Here is a 23,009-nt window from a genome sequence, read left to right as displayed (position 1 = left end):
TCCAGGGAGAAAAGAGGAACCAAATATTGCGTTCAATCACATGCCCAGTGGATCAATCAACCATGCCTAGATAATGAACCCCAATAAAAACTGGTCACTGAGGCTCAGTGGAGCATCCTGGTTGATGAACACACTGATGTGCTGGGAGGGTGGCATGCCTGAATTCCATAGGAATTCCACAGGGAGAGGGCATGGAAGCTCTCCTCCCAGGCTTCAGCTTAAGTGTCTCTCATTTGGCTTACCCTGATTTGTATCCTTTAAAATAAAACTGTACTTGTAAGTATAGTGCTTTCCTGAGTTCTGAGCCATTCTAGTGAATTGAACCTGAGGGCATCATGGGAACACCTAAATTTGTAGCCAGTTTGTCAGAAGAGCCTGGGGACTCCTGAAGTATAGCTGGCATCTGAAGTGGGCAGTCTTGTTGGGGACCGTGCCCTTAACCTGCGGTATCTGTGCTAACCAGGGGGCCAGTGTCAGAAGTGAGTTGTACTGCAGGAGGCCAGCTGGTGTTAGAATAGGCATCATTCGCTTCCTTTATGCTCGTTTATGAACCGGCCGGGCACCTCAATCTGCCAGATGTTTGACAAGAATTTAGGGACTGATTTCGTCTCTATTGAATGAATAATGTTATCCAGAAACAAAACAGTAAAATGCTCTGATTTAGGTATTACAGTGTAGCCAGTTAAAATGCATAGAGGAAAAACATGCTGCTGTTCTCTTTCTCTTCTGATCAAGCCTCTCTGTGTCTCAGGTCTATTGTCGGAGAAATGGGAATAATAATAGTACTGACCTCATGAAGCTACTGTCAAAATTAGTTTATATGTATACGTATATATGCACACATACACATATATATGTATATATATAATGTGCTTACAATAGTACTTGACCCATGGAAAGTACTATTTGCATATTTGCTTTATCAATACAAAACCACAAAAAGCAGAGGTGATGCAAGTTACTGAAGAAAATAGCTCTAGGATCTGTCATACGATTAGATTGTTTGTAATGTTTCCCAAGGTGGGGTTTGGGAACCAGTGGTGTATATGACGTTATTTAGGTGGCATAAAAACATTTTTATTGCTTTCATTTTAATATTTATATAATGACTTTTTAACATAGAGAGAGCTATTACATTGATTCACGTTTCACAAATGTTATTAACAGTATATTTCGATACTGAGTTTAAAGATGAATATTAAGCAAACAATAGCACTGGTGGAATGCAATATGGGAAAGCCTGCAAGTTCCTGGTCTTTGAGGCTAAGAGGCGGGGCTAGCTCTCAAATACCATCTTTTCTGCAAGTAAGAGTGTTTCCCATTTACAATTGTGTCACCTCTTCCCACTGTCAGCACTAGCTAAAGAGATATGGCAATGGCCTCTGGCAGGTGGTCATACTCTGACACCCAGGCTGGACCGAGACCTGACTATTGTCACAGCTCCAAGTTCATGGCACCAAGAATCTGATTGTTAGGAGGATCTCTTGAGAGACTCCTGGGCATGGAGAGATGGAATCTGAAACAGTTCTAAGCCCAGTTCAAGACCTGATCCTTTCTTTATTGTCTTGTGGTTTCCTTTTCTTCTTGGCCTGGTGTCCATAGAATATCCCACCCCTTCCCCTCCTTCCTTGGGACTTTCTACAATGATCACATCTTAGAACCAGCAGGATATCACTCGGTTCAAAGCCTTCTTACAAATGAAGGAAGCCAAACCTAAAGAGCTCCATCTTTTCCATCCATGTGCCCCTACCCCACCCCCCATCCCTGGGAACAACCTTCCTATATGGCCCCAGGGTCCACAGTTAAAGCTCTAACGTGTGTCACCAACCACGATAACAGTGGTGTCCACTTCCAAGTGCAGAGGGCTGGCCAGTCATGCTAGGCCCTCTGCATACTGGCACTCGTTCTTTAATCCTCACAACAAACCCCAGAGGTGGGTGATAGCTTAAAGGAGACATTCAGAGACGGTAAGAAACGTGACCCAGGTCACTGAGCAATAGGAAGTGAGCTGGGAACCTCAGTCAAGTTCAACCAACTGCAAAGCTCATGCTCCCCCCCCCCGCAAAGCAACTCCTAGGCTGTCAGCCACAGGGTGAAATGGAGGTACTGGAGGGTGGCTTTAACCACTGGCAAGGGTGGCGTGAGTACAGGGGATGAGAATCTCCGCGCTAGGGGCCTGGTGTGGAAGTAAGCGCCTCGCCCCATCTCCTCCCAGCTTCCCACCTTCCCACCAGTCAGCCTGTGCAAAACCCCACCACCCTGGCCTGGCTCTCAAGTACTCTTGTCCGGAGCCAGAGCTCCCCATTGGTCTGCTAGCGTAAATTGCAAGAAAAACATCTAGAATATTGATTAAGTGCTTCACGCTAGAAGATTTAAATTCACCTCCTGTATTTCCAGGATTAGCTGACGAATGGGGTCAGCCTGCTGGCACAAATGATTTACAAAAACACCCACGGGCAGCTTTCCTTTTTAAACTCAACACTGAAAATTTTCACTTGGTCACAGCCAGTGGAGTCCTGGGTATTCAGCAGGTTTGGATAATCACCTTCTTGCCACATGGAGGCTTGTGGGGTTTGGCCCTGGGAAGAGCTTCAAAATCATTTCCAGTCTGGTCTGGCCCTATCCAGTACAGATGGACTCTGCTTAGGTCTGATGAGGTACCGGGGCAGTGAGGGGGTAACACATGCTGTTCCTCCAGGATGGAAGGTCTTGTTTCAGATAGAGATTTTTGCAGTATTCTAATATTCAGTGTTCTAATTCAATATTCAAATATTCTTCATATGTAGGAGTTAAACAGGTTATAAGCAGGTGTTAAGGAGCCAAAGTGCCTCTGCCCCCTGCCCCTGCTACCAACCTGTAAACGTTGTGCTACAACATACAAGTGCCCAGTGCATTTCTATAAGCTTCAGACTGTACTTGGCCAAGAGAGGGATCGTACTGAGGCTTTCCTGGGAGGCCAGGGAGGTACAGACCTAGACTGAAATCCACTGAATCCAGGTTCTCTGCTCCAGGAAAGATGCCCACCTCGAGGCGTTTGCCCCCATGGCCCACAGATGGCCAGCACTGTTCCTCTTAGGGCTAGCACAGTCTGACTGCCAAAGTAGGTGACATGATTAAGGCGGGTAAAGGGACAGGGAGCCTTTGCATCGCTAACTTTAGCAGTAAGCATTCTTGTAAAAGCTATTCATTTGGACCCTGCTCACATCTCTTTTATGACTGAGAAAGCTGCTTTGCGAATTCCTTTTTCTATAGAACGCTGCTTAAAAGTCCCATTAAGATGAGGGGAGGAGACTTAAACTTGAGATCCACAATTGCTGTACCTCCATGTCTCACTCATAGATATGTTTTATTTGGTTCACAAAAACACTGACTTTGGATGTGGCTCCCCCTGTTCCCTGGAGCCCCCAGTAAGTGCTCACAGCTACCTACACCCTTCTGCCAGCCCTGCTCTGAGTCCATCAGACTTTCTCCTCTCGGTCACACGTCACGTCTCTTCCTGAGGCAAAGCACAGAGACAGTGAAAACTTCTCAGGCGTCCTCAGCCTTATTCCCAAGGCTGTATTCCCCAAGTTTCTACAACCCTATTTGAGCATGGAAATCAAGGGCCTAAAGTCCACTTTAAGAGGTCTTCACTTTAAGCCACCAGAGTTAAGTGATGTATAATAATGCAAAATAGAGATTTTTCCAACACCTACACTTCCCAGATTTACTTTAAATAAGTGACAAGTACAGTCCATTTGATTTAAATATCCTGGGCTTTCTCCAGCTACCAGACCACTCAAGTGCACAGAAGATGAAATAATTGGTAGGATTCTTAATGTTTCTTTGTCTTGTGACCACTTTGTGCAAGTCAAAGGGCTATGCCAGCAATAGCACAGCCTGCGTCATGCTTGTTACTAATATGCCTGCCAATTAATCCTGACATGGGAGCTTGGCTGGTTACCCCAAACCTGGTATTTTATCATCTCAGGGGGTTAGCTCTTGGACTTTTCTATGACATTTTATACTAATCAACCAACTTTCCTTTTTTTAAAGCTGAGCCTTTCACAGGAACTGCAGATGAGTCCTATATACACCACACGCAAGGCCACTCATTTTCCCCAAACAGAATTGTGTTTGGTTTGTTGATAATTACACTTTGAAGCCGATTTTTGAAAATGTTTATTCTTATTTCTTCCCTTCCAAGGGGAAATCTATCTCAAATGTTAAGACAGAAACCCAAGTCCCTCAGAGTTTTCTCATATTATTGTATATTTAAAAATATTACAAGAGGGTGCTTCTCGAGGGTAGTGAACTTTAGAGCTGCCAAAGGTCGTTGACTTGCTCCAAATCTGTTACCAATGGATCCCAAGCTGGTTTAACTCAGTTCTATTCTGAGTAATGACACATATGGCTGGGACAAACGCCACTCTAAGATATTTCTAGGACCCCCTGGTAAATAGTAATTTATCTGAAGATAGCCAGGCAGGCAAAGGAAGGACAGATGGGAAGAATAAGTCTCCTGGGAGCCCTACGTTGAAGCAAGAGTCCTAAATCAATGCCAGGGACCACGTTCTCATAGGCTAAGTCCACTCTCATCACTCACCCACTCACCCCAATCTTCTGGCTTCCAATGATTCTTTCAACCATTCTTAATATAGGTCATTCTAAAGAGATAATCAAGCTGCAACAAGTTTTAGTGGCAAACTTTCAGTCTTTCCCCTATACCCTGTCTGCTGGGATTTCATCATGAAGCATCCCAGCCTACAAGCTTTCTGTTTTTCCCATCAGTCGAAGCACCCCCTTCAGGAAGCACTGGGACATATGGGTCTCTCAAATCCAGCTTCTCCCTTCCTCTTTTACTATTATTCCCCGCCCCCAGATTTATTGAGGTATAATTGACAAGTAAAAATTGTATTTACTTAAGGTATACAACTTGATGTTTTTGTTTTGTTTTGTTTTTTTGCGGTACGTGGGCCTCTCACCACTGTGGCCTCTCCCGTTGCGGAGCACAGGCTCCGGACGCGCAGGCTCAGCGGCCATGGCTCATGGGCCCAGCTGCTCTGCGCCATGTGGGATCTTCCCAGACCGGGGCACGAACCCGTGTCCCCTGCATCGGCAGGTGGACTCTCAACCACTGCGCCACCAGGGAAGCCCTAACTTGATGTTTTGATATATGTATACATTGTGGCAGGTTTACCGCAATCAAGCTAATTAACATATTCATCACCTCACATAGTTACCATTTTGGGGGGTGGGGTAAGAACAACTAAGATGTACTCTCTTGGTGAATTTCAAGTATATAATATGGTACTGCTAACTATAGTCACCGTGCTATATGTATCCAGATCTTGTTCAACTTGCATGTCTGAAAGTTTGTACCCTATAACATCTCCCCATTTCCCCACCCCCAGCCCCTGGTAACCACCATTCTAGTCTCTGCTTTAAAAAGTTCAACTTTTTTAGAATCCACATATAAATAAGATCAGAAACCTGGAGGACATTACACAAAGTGAAATAAGCCAGACACAGAAAGACAAATACTGCATGACCTCCTTTACTATTCTTTTACTTCTTTCTCTCTGTCCAGTCCTAATTCAAAGAAAGAGCCCACGTTGTCCAAGGTCATGGAACAAGGCAAAAAGTACACTGGCCTCAGAGTCAGAAATCCTAGCCCCACTACAGAATTACTGTGTGATCTCAGTTATGTTCCTAGCCTGTCCCTACCTCATTTGCTTCATCTGTAAGAGAGAAGGATGTTTATCATACCTGACTCGTGGGCTGTTATGAGGACTAAAGGGCACATTGCATGCGAAATGTTTTGCAAAATGAAACACACTATATACCTGTTAGTGCAACTCACACCAATGTTCCCTAGTGTAACACCCCAAGCAAGGCACAACACCACCATCCATCTCTTGCAAAGGGCCAAATGGCCAACTGACTTGGGATTAAGCATCACATGTGACATTCTGGAGCATTCACTCTGCCCCAAGCACTGAAACATACCCCCATTTAATCCTCTTAATCTAGCAGCAAGGCAGTCGTAACATTTTGTAGATGAGGAAGCGGAGGCTTGGAGAGGTCATGATGCTGGTAAGGGCAAGAGCCTGGGTCTGCACACAGGCTTCGCTGTAAAACCCAAGCCCTCATCCCCTGCCTCATGTGTGCAAAAATGAGCTCAGATAGGTAGTCATCTTAGGAGGTAAGGTGAGGTTTTGTGGAACCCTTAAGAGCTCCCTAGAAGTAAAATGCTGTTTAGCTCCAAGATGATACTAACAGATGGAGAGATATACCATGTTCTTGGATTGGAAGAATCAATATTGTGAAAATGACTATACTACCCAAAGCAATCTACAGATTCAATGCAATCCCTATCAAATTAACAATGGCATTTTTTACAGAACTAGAACAAAAAAATCTTAAAATTTGTATGGAGACACAAAGGCCCATAGCCAAAGCAGTCTTGAGGGAAAAAAACGGAGGTAGAAGAATCAGACTCCCTGACTTCAGACTATACTACAAATCTACAGTAATCAAGACAATACGGTTCTGGCACAAAAACAGAAATATTGATCAATGCAACAGGATAGAAAGCTCAGAGATAAACCCACGCACCTATGGTCAACTAATCTATGACAAAGGAGGAAAGGATATACAACGGAGAAAAGACAGTCTCTTCAATAAGTGGTGCTGGGAAAACTGGACAGTTACATGTACAAGAATGAAATTAGAACACTCCCTATCACCATATACAAAAATAAACTCAAAATGGATTAGAGACCTAAATGTAAGACCAGACACTATAAAACTCTTAGAGGAAAACATAGGAAGGACACTCTTTGACATAACTCACAGCAAGATCTTCTTTGATCCACCTCCTAGAGTAATGGAAATAAAAACAAAAATAAACAAATGGGACCTAATGAAACTTAAAAGCTTTTGCACAGCAAAGGAAACCATAAACAAGACCAAAAGACAACCCTCAGAATGGGAGAAAATATTTGCAAAGGATTAATCTCCAAAATGTATAAATAGCTCATGCAGCTCAATATTAAAAAAACAAATAACCCAATCAAAAAATGGGCAGAAATCCTAAACAGACATTTCTCCAAAGAAGATATACAGACTGCCAAGAAGCTCATGAAAAGCTGCTCAACATCACTAATTGTTAGAGAAATGCAAATCAGGACTACAATGAGGTATCACCTCACGCCAGTTAGAATGGGCATCAGCACTGTTGGTGGGAATGTAAATTGATACAGCCACGATGGAGAACAGTATGGAGGTTCCTTAAAAAACTAAAAATAGAACTACCATATGACCCAGCAATCCCACTACTGGGCATATATCCAGAGAAGACCATAATTCAAAAAGACACATGTACCCCAATGTTCACTGCAGCACTATTTACAATAGCCAGGTCATGGAAGCAACCTAAATGCCCATCCACAGACGAATGGATAAAGAAGATGTGGTACATACATACAATGGAATATTACTCAGCCATAAAAAGGAGCGAAATTGGGTCATTTGTAGATACGTGGATGAATCTAGAGACTGTCACACAGAGTGAAGTAAGTCAGAAAGAGAAAAACATATATCACATATTAACGCATATATTTGGAACCTAGAAATATGGTAGAGATGAACCAGTTTGCAGGGCAGAAATTGATACCCAGATGTAGAGAACAAACGTTTGGACACCAAGGGGGGAAAGCAGCAGTGGGTGGGGGTGGGGGTGTGATGAATTGGGAAATTGGGATTGACATGTATCCAGTGATGTGTATAAAGTGGATGACTAATAAGATCTTGCTGTATAAAAAAATAAATAAAATTAAATTAAAAAATTTAAAAAAAATGGGCAGAAGAACTGAATACACATTTTTCCAAAGAAGAAATGCAGATGGCCAACAGGCCATGACAAGATGCCAACATCACTAATCATCAAGGAAACGCAAATCAAACCCACAATGAGATATCACCTCACACCTGTCAGAATGTCTATCGTCAACAAGAACACAGATACCAAATGTTTTTGAGGATGTGGAGGAAAGGGAATTCTTGTACACTGTTGGTGGGAATGTAAATTGGTGCAGCCACTGTGGAAAACATTATGGAGGTTTCTCAAAAAAAATGAAAAACAGAACTATCACATGACTCTGCAATTCCACTCCTGGGTATATATATGAGAAAAACAAAGACACTAATTTGAAAAGATACATGCACCCCAATGTTCATAGCAGCATTATTTACAATTGCCAAGATGTGGAAACAACCTACGTGTCCATCAACAGATGAATGGATAAAGAAGATGTATATATATGTACAATGGAATACTACTCAGCCATAAAATAGAATGAAATTTTTCCATTTGCAGCAACATGGATGGCCTTGGAGGGCATTATGCTAAGTGAAGTAAGTCAGACAGAGAAAGAAAAATACTGTATGATATCACTTACATGTGTAATCTACGAAGTACAGCAAACTAGTGAACATAACAAAAAAGAAACAGACTCACAGATATGGAGAACAAGCTAGTGGTTACCAATGGGGAGAAAGAAGGGGGGAGGAGCAATACAGGGATGGGGGAGGGGCAGGCGCAAACTACTGGGTGTAAGATGCTCTCAAGGATGTATTGTACAACACAGAGAATATAGTTAATATTTTGTAATAACTGTAAATGGAAAGTAACCTTTAAAAATTATATGCAAAATTTTTTTGAATTTAAAAATTAAAAAGAAAAAGCCAAGAGCTCCTTCCTTTTCTATATGTTGCTGCTTTGTACAGAACACTGAAAAAGCATAATAAATAAATATAGCTAACTCAACTCCACCACCCTGCAAACAGAAAGCTTAAGGATTCATCTGCCCAGCCCCCTCATTTTATAGGTGAAGACACCAAGGCCAATACAAGTACCTTGACCAAAGCCCCAGCCCTTGGCAATGGCAGAGTCAGTTCCGGAGCCCATCCTTCTCTCCACTCTAGACAACATCACGGTGTCCATCTCTCATGGTTAAAATGCACTTTGGAGACTCAAACCTGAGCAGCATTCTATCATTCTCCCTCCATCTCTAAATGCATTTCAGAAAATGAATGTGTTCCCCTCAGAAGTAAGCACCGACAGGAAGTTCAGGCCCCTGCTCTTACCTGTAAATTTGCACAAGGTGGTAAAACATGAGTGGGGATTTCATTCTCAGAGCCTGCTGGCCCCAGGGGCTTGTTCTTGACCCGGAAGGCTGTGGTGGTGGTGGCAGTGGTGGTCTGAACTGGGAGGGCTGGCTGCCACACGGTCACATCTGAGCCATTGCCAAAGGCTTGAATTGCATTTTCTGCAGTAAAACAGGAGGAAATCCAATTTTAAAGTCAAGCAGCAAATGTAACAGACAGTCTACATGAAGGCAGAGAGGCACACTAGAAATTCTGATGAGAGCACTGGACTCTGTGAACAAAACCCATCCATCCATCCACCCTCCACATGCTGAAAGCCAGCCATGGGTCAGGTGCTCAAAAATTAATTCATTCATTAAACCCTGAGCTGGACACATAGCTATGCTCTAAGTGCAACAAATATGTATTGTGTCCCTATTCACGTATCAGGTGTGGAGCAAGATCCTTAACCTGAAACACCCATCAGTCGAGCCTTTTGAAAGCCAGACTCAGACCTGTTATTTGGGATCAAAGTCACTGTTCCATCTTCCAAGAAAATGCTTGGGTCAAAATTCTATACTAAAAGCAAACTATTTCGTGTTTTTTTGTTTGTTTTTTGTATTTTCTTTTTTTAATTTAATTTATTCTTTTATACAGCAGGCTCTTATTAGTCATCCATTTTATACACATCAGTATATACATGTCAATCCCAATCTCCCAATTCATCACACCCCCACCCCCACCCCAGCTGCTTTCACCCCTTGGTGTCCATGCGTTTTTTTCTCTACTTCTGTGTCTCAATTTCTGCTCTGCATACCAGTTCATCTGTACCATTTTCTAGGTTCCACATATATGTGTTAATATACGATATTTGTTTTTCTCTTTCTGACTTACTTCATTCTGTATGACAGTCTATAGATGCATCCACGTCTCTACAAATGACCCAGTTTCGTTCCTTTTTATGGCTGAGTAATATTCCATTGTATATATGTACCACATCTTCTTTATCCATTCGTCTGTCGATGGGCATTAGGTTGCTTCCATGACCTGGCTATTGTAAATAGTGCTGCAATGAACATTGGGGTGCATGTATCTTTTTGAATTACGGTTTTCTCTGGGTATATGCCCAGTAGTGGGATTGCTGGGTCATATGGTAATTCAATTTTTAGGTTTTAAGGAAACTCCATACTGTTCTCCATCGTGGCTGTATCAATTTACATTCCCACCAACAGTGCAGGAGGGTTCCCTTTTCTCCACACCCTCTCCAGGATTTGTTGTTTGTAGATTTTCTGATGATACCCATTCTAACTTGTGTGAGCTGATTGCTCATTGTAGTTTTGATTTGCATTTCTCTAACAATTAGTGATGTTGAGCATCCTTTCATGTGTTTGTTGGCAATCTGTATATCTTCTTTGGAGAAATGGCTATTTAGGATTTCTGCCCATTTTTGGATTGGGTTGTTTGTTTTTTTAATATTGAGCTACATGAGCTGTTTATATATTTTGGAGATTAATCCTTTGTCCGTTGATTCCTTTGCAAATATTTTCCCCCATTCTGAGGGTTGTCCTTTTGTCTTCTTTATGGTTTCCTTTGCTGCGCAAAAGTTTTTAAGCTTTATTAGGTCCCATTTGTTTATTTTTGTTTTTATTTCCATTACTCTAGGAGGTGGATCAAAAAAGATCTTGCTGTGATTTATGTCAAAGAGTGTTCTTCCTATGTTTCCTCTAAGTGTTTTATAGTGTCCGGTCTTACATTTAGGTCTCAAATCCATTTTGAGTTTATTTTTGTGTATAGTGTTAGGGAGTGTTCTAATTTCATTCTTTTACATGTAGCTATCCAGTTTTCCCAGCAGCACTTATTGAAGAGACTGTCTTTTCTCCATTTTATATCCTTGCCTCCTTTGTCATAGATTAGTTGACCATAGGTGCGTGGGTTTATCTCTGGGCTTTCTATCTTGTTCCATTGATCTATATTTCTGTTTTTGTGCCAGCATCATATTGCCTTGATTACTGTAGCTTTGTAGTATAGTCTGAAGTCAGGGAGTCTGATTCCTCCAGCTCCATTTTTTTCCCTCAAGACTGCTTTGGCTATTCGGGGTCTTTTGTGTCTCCATACAAATTTTAAGAATTTTTTGTTCTAGTTCTGTAAAAAATGCCATTGTTAATTTGATAGGGATTGCATTGAATCTGTAGATTGCTTTGGGTAGTATAGTCATTTTCACAATATTGATTCTTCCAATCCAAGAACATAGTATATCCCTCCCTCTGTTGGTATCATCTTTAATTTCTTTCATCAGCGTCTTATAGTTTTCTGCATACAGGTCTTTTATCTCCCTAGGTAGGTTTATTCCTAGGTATTTTATTCTTTTGTTGCAATGGTAAATGGGAGTGTTTCCTTAATTTCTCTTTCAGATTTTTCATCATTAGTGTATAGGAATGCAAAAGATTTCTGTGCATTAATTTTGTATCCTGCAACTTTACCAAATTCTTTGATTAGCTCTAGTAGTTTTCTGGTGGCACCTTTAGGATTCTCTATGTATAGTATCATGTCATCTGCAAACAGTGACAGTTTTCCTTCTTTTTTTCCAATTTGTATTCCTTTTATTTCTTTTTCTTGTCTGATTGCTGTGGCTAGGACTTCCAAAACTATGTTGAATAACAGTAGCAAGAGTGGACATCCTTGTCTTGTTCCTGATCTTCGAGGAAATGCTTTCAGTTTTTCACCATTGAGAATGATGTTTGCTGTGGGTTTGTCGTATATGGCCTTTATTATGTTGAGGTAGCTTCTCTCTATGCCCACTTTCTGGAGAGTTTTTATCATAAATGGGTGTTGAATTTTGTCAAAAGCTTTTTCTGCATCTATTGAGATGATCATATGGTTTTTCTCCTTCAATTTGTTAATATGGTGTATCACATTGATTGTTTTGCCTATATTGAAGAATCCTTGCATTCCTGGAGTAAACCCCACTTGATCATGGTATATAATCCTTTTAATGTGCTGTTGGATTCTGTTTGCTAGTATTTTGTTGAGGATTTTTGCATCTATGTTCATCAGTGATATTGGCCTGTAGTTTTCTTTCTTTGTGACATCCTTGCCTGGTTTTGGTATCAGGGTGATGGTGGCCTCGTAGAATGAGTTTGGGAGTGCTCCTCCCTCTGCTATATTTTGGAAGAGTTTGAGAAGGATAGGTGTTAGCTCTTCTCTAAATGCTTGATAGAATTCGCCTGTGAAGCCATCTGGTCCTGCACTTTTGTTTGTTGGAAACTTTTTAATCACAGTTTCAATTTCAGTGCTTGTGATTGGTCTGTTCATATTTTCTATTTCTTCCTGGTTCAGTCTTGGAAGTTTATACCTTCCTAAGAATTTGTCCATTTCTTCCAAGTTTTCCTTTTTATTGGCATAGAGTTGCTTCTGTGGTGTCTGTTGTAACTTCTCCTTTTTCATTTCTAATTTTACTGATTTGAGTCCTCTCCCTCTTTTTCTTGATGAGTTTGGCTAATGATTTATCAATTTTGTTTATCTTCTCAAAGAAGCAGCTTTTAGTTTTATTGATCTTTGCTATTGTTTTCTTTGTTTCTATTTCATTTATTTCTGCTCTGATCTTGATGATTTCTTTCCTTCTGTTAAGTTTGGGTTTTGTTTGTTCGTCTTTCTCTAGTTCTGCTAGGTGTAACATTAGATTGTTTATTTGAGATTTTTCTTGTTTCTTGAGGTAGGCTTGAATAGCTATAAACTTCCCTCTTAGAACTGCTTTTGCTGCATCCCATAGGTTTTGGATCATCGTGTTTTCATTACCATTTGTCTCTAGGTATTTTTTGATTTCCTCTTTGATTTCTTCAGTGATCTCTTGGTTATTTAGTAACGTATTGTTTAGCCTCCATGTGTTTGTGTTTTCTACATTTTTTTCCCCAGTAATTGATTTCTAATCTCATAGCATTGTGGTCAGAAAAGGTGCTTGATATGATTTCAATTTTCTTAAATTTACTGAGGCTTGATTTGTGACCCAAGATGTGATCTATCCTGCAGAATGTGCCATGCGCACTGGAGAAGAAAGTATAATCTGCTGTTTCTCGATGGAGTCTCCTATAAATATCAATTAAATCTATCTGGTCTATTGTGTTATTTAAAGCTTGTGTTTCCTTATTTATTTTCATTTTGGATGACCTGTCCATTGGTGTAAGTGAGGTGTTCAAGTCCCCCACTATTATTGTGTTACTGTCCATTTCCTCTTTTAGAGCTGTTAGCAGTTGCCTTACGTATTGAGGTGCTCCTATGTTGGGTGCATATATATTTATAATTGTTATACCTTCTTCTTGGATTGATCCCTTGATCATTAAGCAGTGTCCTTCCTTGTCTCTTGTAACATTCTTTATTTTAAGGTCTATTTTATCTGATATGAGTATTGCTACTCCAGCTTTCTTTTGATTTCCATTTGCATGGAATATCTTTTTCCATCCCCTCACTTTCAGTCTGTATGTGTCCCTAGGTCTGAAGTGGGTCTCTTGTAGACAGCATATATATGGGTCTTGTTTTTGTATCCATTCAGCAAGCCTGTGTCTTGTGGTTGCAGCATTTAATCCATTCACGGTTAAGGTAATTATCGATATGTATGTTCCTATTACCACTTTCTTAATTGTTTTGGGTTTGTTTTTGTAGGTCCTTTTCTTCTCTTGTGTTTCCCACTTAGAGAAGTTCCTTTAGCATTTGTTGTAGAGCTGGTTTGGTGGTGCTGAATTCTCTTAGCTTTTCCTTGTCTGTAAAGCTTTTGATTTCTCTGTCGAATCTGAGTGAGATCCTTGCTGGGTAATTTGGTTGTAGGGTCTTCCCTTTCATCACTTTAAGTGTATCATGCCACTCCCTTCTGGCTTGCAGAGTTTCTGCTGAGAAATCAGCCGTTAACCTTATGGGAGTTCCCTTGTATATTGTCATTTTTCCCTTGCTGCTTTCAATAATTTTTCTTTTATTTTTGCCAGTTTGATTACTATGTGTCTTGGTGAGTTTCTCCTTGGGTTTATCCTGTATGGGGGACTCTCTGTGCTTCCTGGACTTGGGTGGCTATTTCCTTTTCCATGTTAGGGAAGTTTTCGACTATAATCTCTTCAAATATTTTCTCGGGTCCTCTCTCTCTCTCTTCTCCTACTGGGACCCCTACAACGCGAATGTTGTTGTGTTTAAGATTGTCCCAGAGGTCTCTTATGCTGTCTTCATTTCTTTTCATTCTTTTTTCTTTATTCTGTTCAGTGGCAGTGAATCCCACCATTCTGTCTTCCAGGTCACTTATCCGTTCTTCTTCCTCAGTTATTCTACTATTGATTCCTTCTAGTGTATTTTTCATTTCAGTTATTGTATTGTTCATCTCTGTTTGTTCTTTAATTCTTCTAGATCTTTGTTAAACATTTCTTGCATCTTCTCGATCTTTGCTTCCATTTTTTTTTCCGAGGTCCTGGGTCATCTTTACTATCATTGTTCTGAATTCTCCTTCTGGAAGATTGCCTATCTCCGTTTCATTTAGTTGTTTTTCTGGGTTTTATCTTGTTCCTTCATCTGGTACATAGCCCTTTGTCTTTTCATCTCATCTTTCTGTGAATGTGGTTTTTGTTCCACAGGCTGCAGGACTGTAGTTCTTCTTGCTTCTGCTTTTTGCCCTGTGGTGTATGAGGCTATCCAAGAGGCTTGTGGAAGTTTCTTGATGGGAGGGACTGGTGGTGGGTAGAGCTGGCTGTTGCTCTGGTGGGCAGAGCTCAGTAAAACTTTAATCCACTTGTCTGCTGATGGGTGGGGCTGGGTTCCCTCCCTGTTGGTTGCTTGGCCTGAGGCGACCCAAGATTGGAGCCTACCTGTGCTCTTTGGTGGGGCTAATGGTGGACTCTGGGAGGGCTCACGTGACGGAGTACTTCCCAGAACTTTTGCTGCCAGTGTCCTTGTCCTCACGGTGAGGCACAGCCACCCCCCACCTCTGCAGGAGACCCTCCAGCATTAGCAGGTAGGTCTGCTTCAGTCTCCTATGGGATCACTGTTCCTTCCCCTGGGTCCCAATGCACATACTACTTTGTGTGTGCCCTCCAAGAGTGGAGTCTCTGTTTCCCCCAGTCCTGTCAAAGTTCTGCAATCAAAGCCCACTAGCCTTCGAAGTCTGACTCTCTAGGAATTCCTCGTCCCGCTTCCAGACCCCCAGGGTTGGAAGCCTGATGTGGGGCTGAGAACCTTCACTCCAGTGGGTGGACTTCTGTGGTATAAGTGTTCTCCAGTTTGTGAGTCACCCACCCAGCAGTTATGGGATTTGATTTTATTGTGATTGCTCCCCTCCTACCGTCTCATTGTGGCTTCTCCTTTGTCTTTGCATGTGGGGTATCTTTTCTGGTGAGTTCCAGTGTCGTCGTGCCGATGATTGTTCAGCAGTTAGTTGTGATTCTGGTGTTCTTGAAAGAGGGAGTCTATTTAGTGTTTTTTTAGGTACCACATCCCTAATTATGATACTGGGGTAACTCAGTGGCATTCATAGAAATTTGTCAGCCAGTAAAATCAAACAGCAAAAAAGTGTGATTCACTACCACAGAGCACCTACTATGAGCCCAGCATTGCTCAAGGTACAAACGCAACCAGTTTCTTTAAAAGAAAAATCTATCCCCAACCTCATCAATGATATATAGTGAAAGTTTAAGATTATTTTTTCCCTTTTTGCTCCCAGTCGTCCAAACAAAATCTACATAATTAGGAAGGAGCCCCCCTGTTAAATGAAAAGTTTAAAATGTAAAACTTTAAAATCCTATTACAATTTCATGGGATTAGATTGTTTTTATGACACAAGTAAATTGGTTGTGTGTTGTTCTCCTCCCTAAGATGAATAAAAAACAGTTTTTAATCAGGTCTTCGGGGATTTGGCATGGATTTAGGAATTTTTTATTTCATATTCATTGTGTAAGATATCAAACTCTTCCATTTGGGACCTGAATGTGTAAATTTTTAATATATGACTCTTAGCTGGCATTTTTCGATATACAAGACAGAATAATTTAAGCCTAGTCTTCCTCTTAGAAGGGACATTTTGTTCTAAAATTGTTGTCCTTTAAGTTCAGCAAATTGGAAGCTTGTTTTCTGAAACTACATTTTTTAGGCTGTAAGAAACTGCTTCAAATTAATATCAATGCTTCTAATGCTCCCATCCATGTTACATGGCTTAACGGGTGGGAGGATGGTAAAGAAAGAGGTACTTGGGGGACCAGTTTCCTTAAATGACCCAGGATAACAACAAGAAAACAGCAAAACCTTTTTTTTTTTCTTGTTAAGGCATGTAGATTCAGGAAACCCATGTCATTTGTTGAAACTGTCTGTGATTTCCAGCGTGTTTGCCTTGCCATTTGGGAAGACTGTTTGTCCACTTGCTCATTCATTTGTTCAAGTGTCAGTGGAACATCTATTGAGTGCCAGTCACTGCTCTGTGCTGGGAATCGGCAGAGGACAACAATGACAGCAACGAGAGACACAAGTCCCTGTCCTCGTGGAGGTCACATTCTGGTTGGGGAGGCAAATAAGTAAAGTATATAATACATTAGGCGGTGAGAAATGCTTGGAGGAAGATGATGCAGAGGTGGGGTTCAGGGAGCACCAGGATGGGAACGGGGAACTGGAGTTTCGATGGAGTGGCCCAGGAAGGCGAAGGTGGCACCTGAAAAAAGACTTGAGTGACAGTAAGTGATGTCTCATCTCTGCCCCCAGACCATTCTGCTCTCTTCCCTTCACCTCGGCCATGCACTTTGGCTTGAAAATAACTGTCTCCTCCCCAATTACCAGAAGTAAACAGCAGGCTGGAATCATGCTCACGATAGGGGAATTGGAGGGTTTTGGTTAATTTGAAGGGAGCAGAACTGGGTTATTGCGTTTGGGTTGGAATCTACATATTCCAATTCCTTCTCCTCTAGGGCTGTTGCAAGAGACTGAATTTACAGCCCTGTGTCTTTGATAGGCTGTGCTCCATCTAATCAAAGTATAAATGGAATGACTATGAAAAATTCTGGCTGGCTTTGGTCACTGGTGAAGACCAAACGCATTTATTTTTATTGAAAAGTCGTTAGCAATAAGATACCATTATCCCCTTCACCAAAATGTTATTAAGCGGGGACAACTTTAATTTCTCTATGAGGCAGTGGTTTTCCAGCCCAAGTGAGTATAATCTTTGTTCTCACACTGACCTCTATTGTCATTGCTTTATCTTCATTAAAACTTGGATTCTGCCAGAAGAGTGTGCAGGATGTGAAAAAGAGGATGTGTGTGTGTGTGTGTGTGTGTGCATGCGTACGCTTATATATATTTCTTTTTTTTTTAGTCAAGACCAAATAAAAGGCTTAAGGTGTAGTTCCACGGTATGCCCAATGTCTTCGCAAATGTCTCCATACTTTAGACTAGTTTTATGGGTTTAAATTTCACTTAAGTGTCCAAAAGCTTGTTTCAGTTTTAAGATGATCAAAGCATTTGGTTATAGCCAAGTACCTACTGAGCAAATCACTAAGGTTTGTCTTTTCAGCAAAAGAAACAGTTGAGGAGGTTTTAGAAGTAACACTAAAAAGCTTTCCCATGTGCGTGCAGTAAATAGTTTGCTAATTCTTCAGAAATCACTCAGAGCACCATGGAGAAATTGTCACCTGAGGGCACAGTGCTCAGAGGGGTAGGTGAACCTTGGTCCACACTTCCCACTGGGAAGTCATACCTGGTCCCTGATGTGCAGGCACGTGTTCTTGTCCATCAGGCCCTTCAATATCTGGCCTGACACAGAAGCCCTCAGGGCACAGGGGGCTGCAGAGGAAGGAACTTGGGCTTTGGATCCTATCTCTGGCACGGCTGGCTTAGGCAAATACCAGCCATTTATTCAACTGTGAAATGGAGATAACACCTGCATCTCCTAGGTGCAGGTTACAGTCAGTGCGACAATGTATACGGTACAATTCTCACAGACTGAATTTGCACATAGAGCAGGCACCTGATAAATTAATGGTGGCTGCCACCGCAAAATGCGAGTAAGGTATTCAAGCATCTCAGCTGGATCATCGCCTAGAGCGTGCACATCTCGGTGGACAGAAGGGAGACCTGGCACAGTGCTTACAGAGTTCATCTGATGAGGCCCATCGCTCACACCCGTACATTTCTCTCTATCCCTCTCCCTTTGGGAAACATGTTTCCAAGTTGCCTAAAGGACCCTGCAATAATAACCAGTACTGTTCCCAAGCAGAGCCCACCACCACCCGCCCCCCCCCATCCCCTGCTCAGCTCATCTCATCTCCGGAGATAACCGACCTCCTGAAGCTCCTGGCTGCATCACCAGCCAATCTCACTCAAGAACCGTTGCTTCTTCTCGGAGCCAACCCTGAACATCCCGGGGGCTATTGATGTTAATATTCTAATTTTTCTCAGAGAGCCCTTGGAGGCCTACCCCCATCTAACTTGTCTGAGCTTCTCACATTGTATATTCTGACCAGGTTTTAAGAACTGCTGGAACTGACTTGGGGTTGCTTGCCAAGATCAAAATCTCATCTGTGGGTAGAAATGTTCTTTCCCACACAATGTACCCTCGGTTATTTCCATCTCTCACTCTCCTGGGCCTCTGGACTCGCCATCTTAGCAGCACCTAGTTCATCACTTGCTCTGGCCCTGCTGCATTACGTAGTGAGGCCACAAGGAGCTGGATGCACCGGCAGCGATCAGGAAAACAAGGGACACACACAGAGAGAGAGAGAGAGAGAGAGAAGGCAGACACAAGAAACACAAAGGGCCAGCTTGAACTTAGAGGGGAAAACATGTTTGTGTGTTTGTTGCCTGTTTTTTTGAAACTCACTAAGACATGTGTTGTCCTTGAAGAAATTCAGAAATTTCAAGCACTCCTCCAGGTCGTTTCCACTGTTGTTGCAGTCACACCAGGGGGCCACGCTGAGGCTACTGGAGTCTATGTAGTTGGGGGTCATGACTGTACCTAGAAGAGTAAAAAACAAGGCGTTTTATTCTTGTGTGATGGTATAAACTTTCCTAGAGCCTAAAAAGAAACGAATGTTCCTCTGACAGTGGATGCACCGTGGATAATTACAAACATTGTGTTTGCTGAGTGGAAAATTAGGTTAAGCAGTGCTTTTTCTTGGCAATTTATCTTGAGCACATAAAATAATTTACACATTTACTTAAAAAATTCTAACAGAACTCCTTGAGCTGCACTTAGGGTGTTTTTCGCTGCACAAATGGTATGGATGTCATGGAATATGGGAGAAGTAACTTAGAATGCATGAGCTGCCAAATCCCTTGCGTTTTCTTGAAAATGTCATTAATCTTCATAAATAGATAGAGCTGGTTTTACACACCTTAAAAAATCCTTTTAGGGCTTTGCCTCTACTTCCCTCGGAAGCAATAGGCTCCTTCAGAGTAACCCAGAGAAGCTTAGAAGCTATCCTTATGGGTTACCCCACATTCTGGATGTATACAAGGAGGCCTCTGCTCACTAGACTCTCAACTGATTTCGTGTTCCAAGTTGTGATGGAATTGTAAATAAACAATGGAAACTCTCTAAGCCAATGGCTCCTACAGTATTGTCTTAAGAGCCCTCAAAAGTCTTCAAAGAAATGCTTGGTGGTTGCTCTTGCCTACATCTTCCTGTGTATTCATTGTTCTTCTGATGAGTTCTGTACTAGCACAAATAAACAATGTGTTTATACTTAACACGACCCAAATGTCTTCTCCTGGGTGGCTCACACCAGGCAACGCCTACTCATGCCAAGAAGCCTTCTGTTTTTATACAGTTTGTGGAATTAAGAAGTAATAGGCAGTCCAGTGAGCCACAGGATATATTTGGTTCAGAAACAGAAAAAAAATTCTTTTTAAGCTCTTCTGGGTCAAGGGCATATCTTCTTTGTCCTACATTCCTTACTGACTTGAACTAAATAATGTCCCATTATACTTTGGGATGAAAACATCAACCCACGGCAGAGAGAAGCTTCTAACTTTGGGTGAGAAAGAAACGGGCACCCCAAACGCTGAGTGAAGAGGTTAGAGTATGTCTACTAAGCACCCACTGTATGCCTGGCACCAGAATGGATCCCTGACATTTGGAAGAAGTAGGAACAAGCTTTGTCCTGAGAGAAGTTAGAACCCAGTGACCAGAGTGGAGGGAAAGAGCTGGACCCAAGAGAGAAATAAATTTTGGTGCATAGAATGCATTGTCTCAACCAGTTATTCCCTTAAATAATGAGGATTTCATCATCCTCAGGCCAGAAACACCTGGCAGCCCTGAGGCTTGGCGCCGTATGGAGTGTTTCATGAGCATGTGCACCTAGAAGGTATGGACTGAGGTGTAAATAGTGATTATATCCTGGAGTGGGGTTGTACATCTTTAACATTGTCTCCTTTGGGTTTGCTGTATTTTTTTAAAAAAAAAAAAACTCTTTACAGGGCTTCCCTGGTGGCACAGTGGTTGAGAGTCCGCCTGCCGATGCAGGGGACACGGGTTCGTGCCCTGGTCCGGGAAGATCCCACATGCCGCGGAGTGGCTGGGCCCGTGAGCCATGGCCGCTGAGCCTGCGCGTCCGGAGCCTGTGCTCCTCAACGGGAGAGGCCACAACAGTGAGAGGCCCGCGTACCACAAAAAAAAAAAAAAAAAGAAACTCTTTACAATGAGCACTCCTTACTTAATTCAGTTATTTCTTAAACCTGTAATTCCACAGTTGACAAATAATCCTACTAGGGACTACTTTATTTAAGAAAAGGGGAGAGTGAATGCAAATTTGGAGGGCTGACTTAAGGAAGATAAGCTCATGGGACCCATCCATGAGAATGATCAATAGCTGGTGAATGGTATTACCCAAGACAGCACAGGTATCCTTGCAAAAAAACAGGTGGGATGCGTGTGCAGGCGCCTGCAATATCCCTGCATTAAGTACAGTCAGTGATTTTCCCAGTGGCTCTTACTGAAGACACTGTGGTGACAAAGAATTTGGTCTGTTCTGTCACTCTTGGTGGGACTTTCTTTCTGCCTGGTGACTTGTGTGACCCTGGCAGGTGCTCACACCGTGGCTGAGCCATCAGGCTTCTGACAACCGTGATTTCCCTCATCCTTCCCCAGCCTTCATTACGTGTTCCTTCTCAAATGACAATCGTGAGAGAGCCCCGCCAGCGAGGCTTCTGCAGCCCTGGCACCCAGAGCCCTTCCTTTCCTCCTGCTGCCCCCGCTTATCCTTGGGTACAGATCTGCCTCTTTCTGTCCCTCTTCCGACTTGCACTGGTGCCTTGTTTATTTGCACTGTTCCCCTGAAGGCCAAGAACCTGGTTCCTCTAACGCCTTAGGTCTTGAAAGACGGAAAACGCTATTTCTGCTATGTCTGTTCTCAGGGGGAAAAATTAGGCGAAACACTCCCTACCCACCAGGAGCTGAATTACCCAGAATATTAATGGCGAACAGGACCCCCGGTATTCAAGGATTTTCTTTCCTAAGGGCCATTTCTGGAAAACAGCCTCTCTGACTTCCCCAGACTGAATGACTTCCAAGTTCCCTCTCTCCAAAGTTCCCGAATTCAATTAACTTGGTTTGACTTGCTCTTCTCTTCCATAACCACGCTTTCCCCCCTACTTTGTTCTGTGCCGTCAGTTCTCCAACTGAGACGCTTCCCAGGTCTTCACACTTGCTGCCTTCCAGTTCTTTAATAATCCCTGCTTCCTGCCTTTGCGCATCCATTGCATCCACTTTCCTCCTTTTTCTTCCCTCCTTCTTCAGAGGCGAGTCCTAAAGGACCCAACATCAAAACACCAGCACAGAGCATTCCTAGATTTTTACCTCCACAGGGAGCGGCAGGCTACAATGGAAGGAGTCTGAGTATTTGTAAACCAGCATGTTCTCCCATCCCATGTCTCCCCAGTCTTACCAATAAGCCCCGAGTAGGCGAGGAGGCAGTCAGCGTAGTTTTCCTTTAGACAGCTGCTGACAGACCTTGACTCCGGCTGGCAGTTGGTAAAAAAATCCGCCAGGCGAGATCTGCAACAGGAAGAAAGTAGGGGGTGGGGAATAGGTTTTAAAATAGCCTAAGCTTCTGGACAGACATAACTTTTCTTTACTCCTTTCTTGATAGACCTTTTTCCACACCAAAAAATACAGAGAATGTGAACTCTTAACATATTAGCATCCTCTCTTATACGTGCCCCTAACCGTCCCCTTGCCCACCTGTGTGGGCGTCTTGCAGAGATGTCTTCAGGGCCTATAACTGGAGAAATCGAGATGCTTTGAAGTTTCCATTCAATATTTATTTCTGACTAGACTTATTTGCATCTTTAGGAAATATGCTTCTCCACACACTCACCGGAGATCCACTCTGGGGAAATATTTACTTTATACAGAAACATGTCCCTGGCATCAAAATAGGATCCTATAGCCCAACTGCTCCTGTAATTACTAGTGGCTTTAAAAATACGTGTATCTGTCATCTAAGTCATCTCTCATCCACCACCCCAGGGAGGAGGCGGTGGTTTATTCCAGCCAAGTGGTACTGAGGAAGAGCTCGCCTTTCCAGAACTGAAGGGAAAGGCGCAAGGGACAGGGTGACGCTGGCTCAGGGTGCAACTCCACTGTCTGACTGGGTGTAGGGGGTCCGCTGATCAAAGCGAAGCATCTGTCTGCAGTTTGCTAAGCCTCCAGGGGCCAGCGCAGTGCACCCAGAAGGCCTGGGTGGTGGTGAAGGTGCAGAAATGAAGACAGGGCCATAGACAGCACCGGTCTGGGGAGGAAAAGGGCTCTTTGTGGCCAACTGGCTGTTTTTCAGTCTAAAGAGGATATTGTTGGAGAAATCCTGAATGAGAGCTGGGGCACCTCTGAGGTCATCCAAGCAGACCACAGCTCTGTTTCTATGTGAATAACACAA

The 23,009-nt window shown here is 42.6% G+C and overlaps 1 protein-coding gene across 2 annotated transcripts in view; it reads right to left on the bottom strand.

The window, feature by feature from the left end:
- GFRA1 (GDNF family receptor alpha 1) overlaps nucleotides 1-23,009 on the bottom strand; it is a gene marked incomplete at both ends in the record, with an annotated part of 219,064 nt that overhangs the window by 17,072 nt on the left and 178,983 nt on the right. For both annotated transcript variants that reach the window (XM_081231365.1, XM_081231366.1), the window contains 3 exons: nucleotides 9,130-9,311; nucleotides 18,956-19,090; nucleotides 22,020-22,129. In XM_081231365.1, the coding sequence (XP_081087491.1) occupies nucleotides 9,130-9,311; nucleotides 18,956-19,090; nucleotides 22,020-22,129 (427 nt within the window). The remainder of the gene's footprint in view (nucleotides 1-9,129; nucleotides 9,312-18,955; nucleotides 19,091-22,019; nucleotides 22,130-23,009) is intronic.

This window comes from Mesoplodon bidens (genome assembly GCF_964165515.1).
Source record: "Mesoplodon bidens genome assembly, chromosome: 1".
In the NCBI taxonomy this organism is placed as follows: Eukaryota; Metazoa; Chordata; class Mammalia; order Artiodactyla; family Ziphiidae; genus Mesoplodon; species Mesoplodon bidens.
The sequence above is the reverse complement of the archived record's forward strand: the minus strand, read 5'-3'. Positions and strand labels throughout refer to the sequence as shown.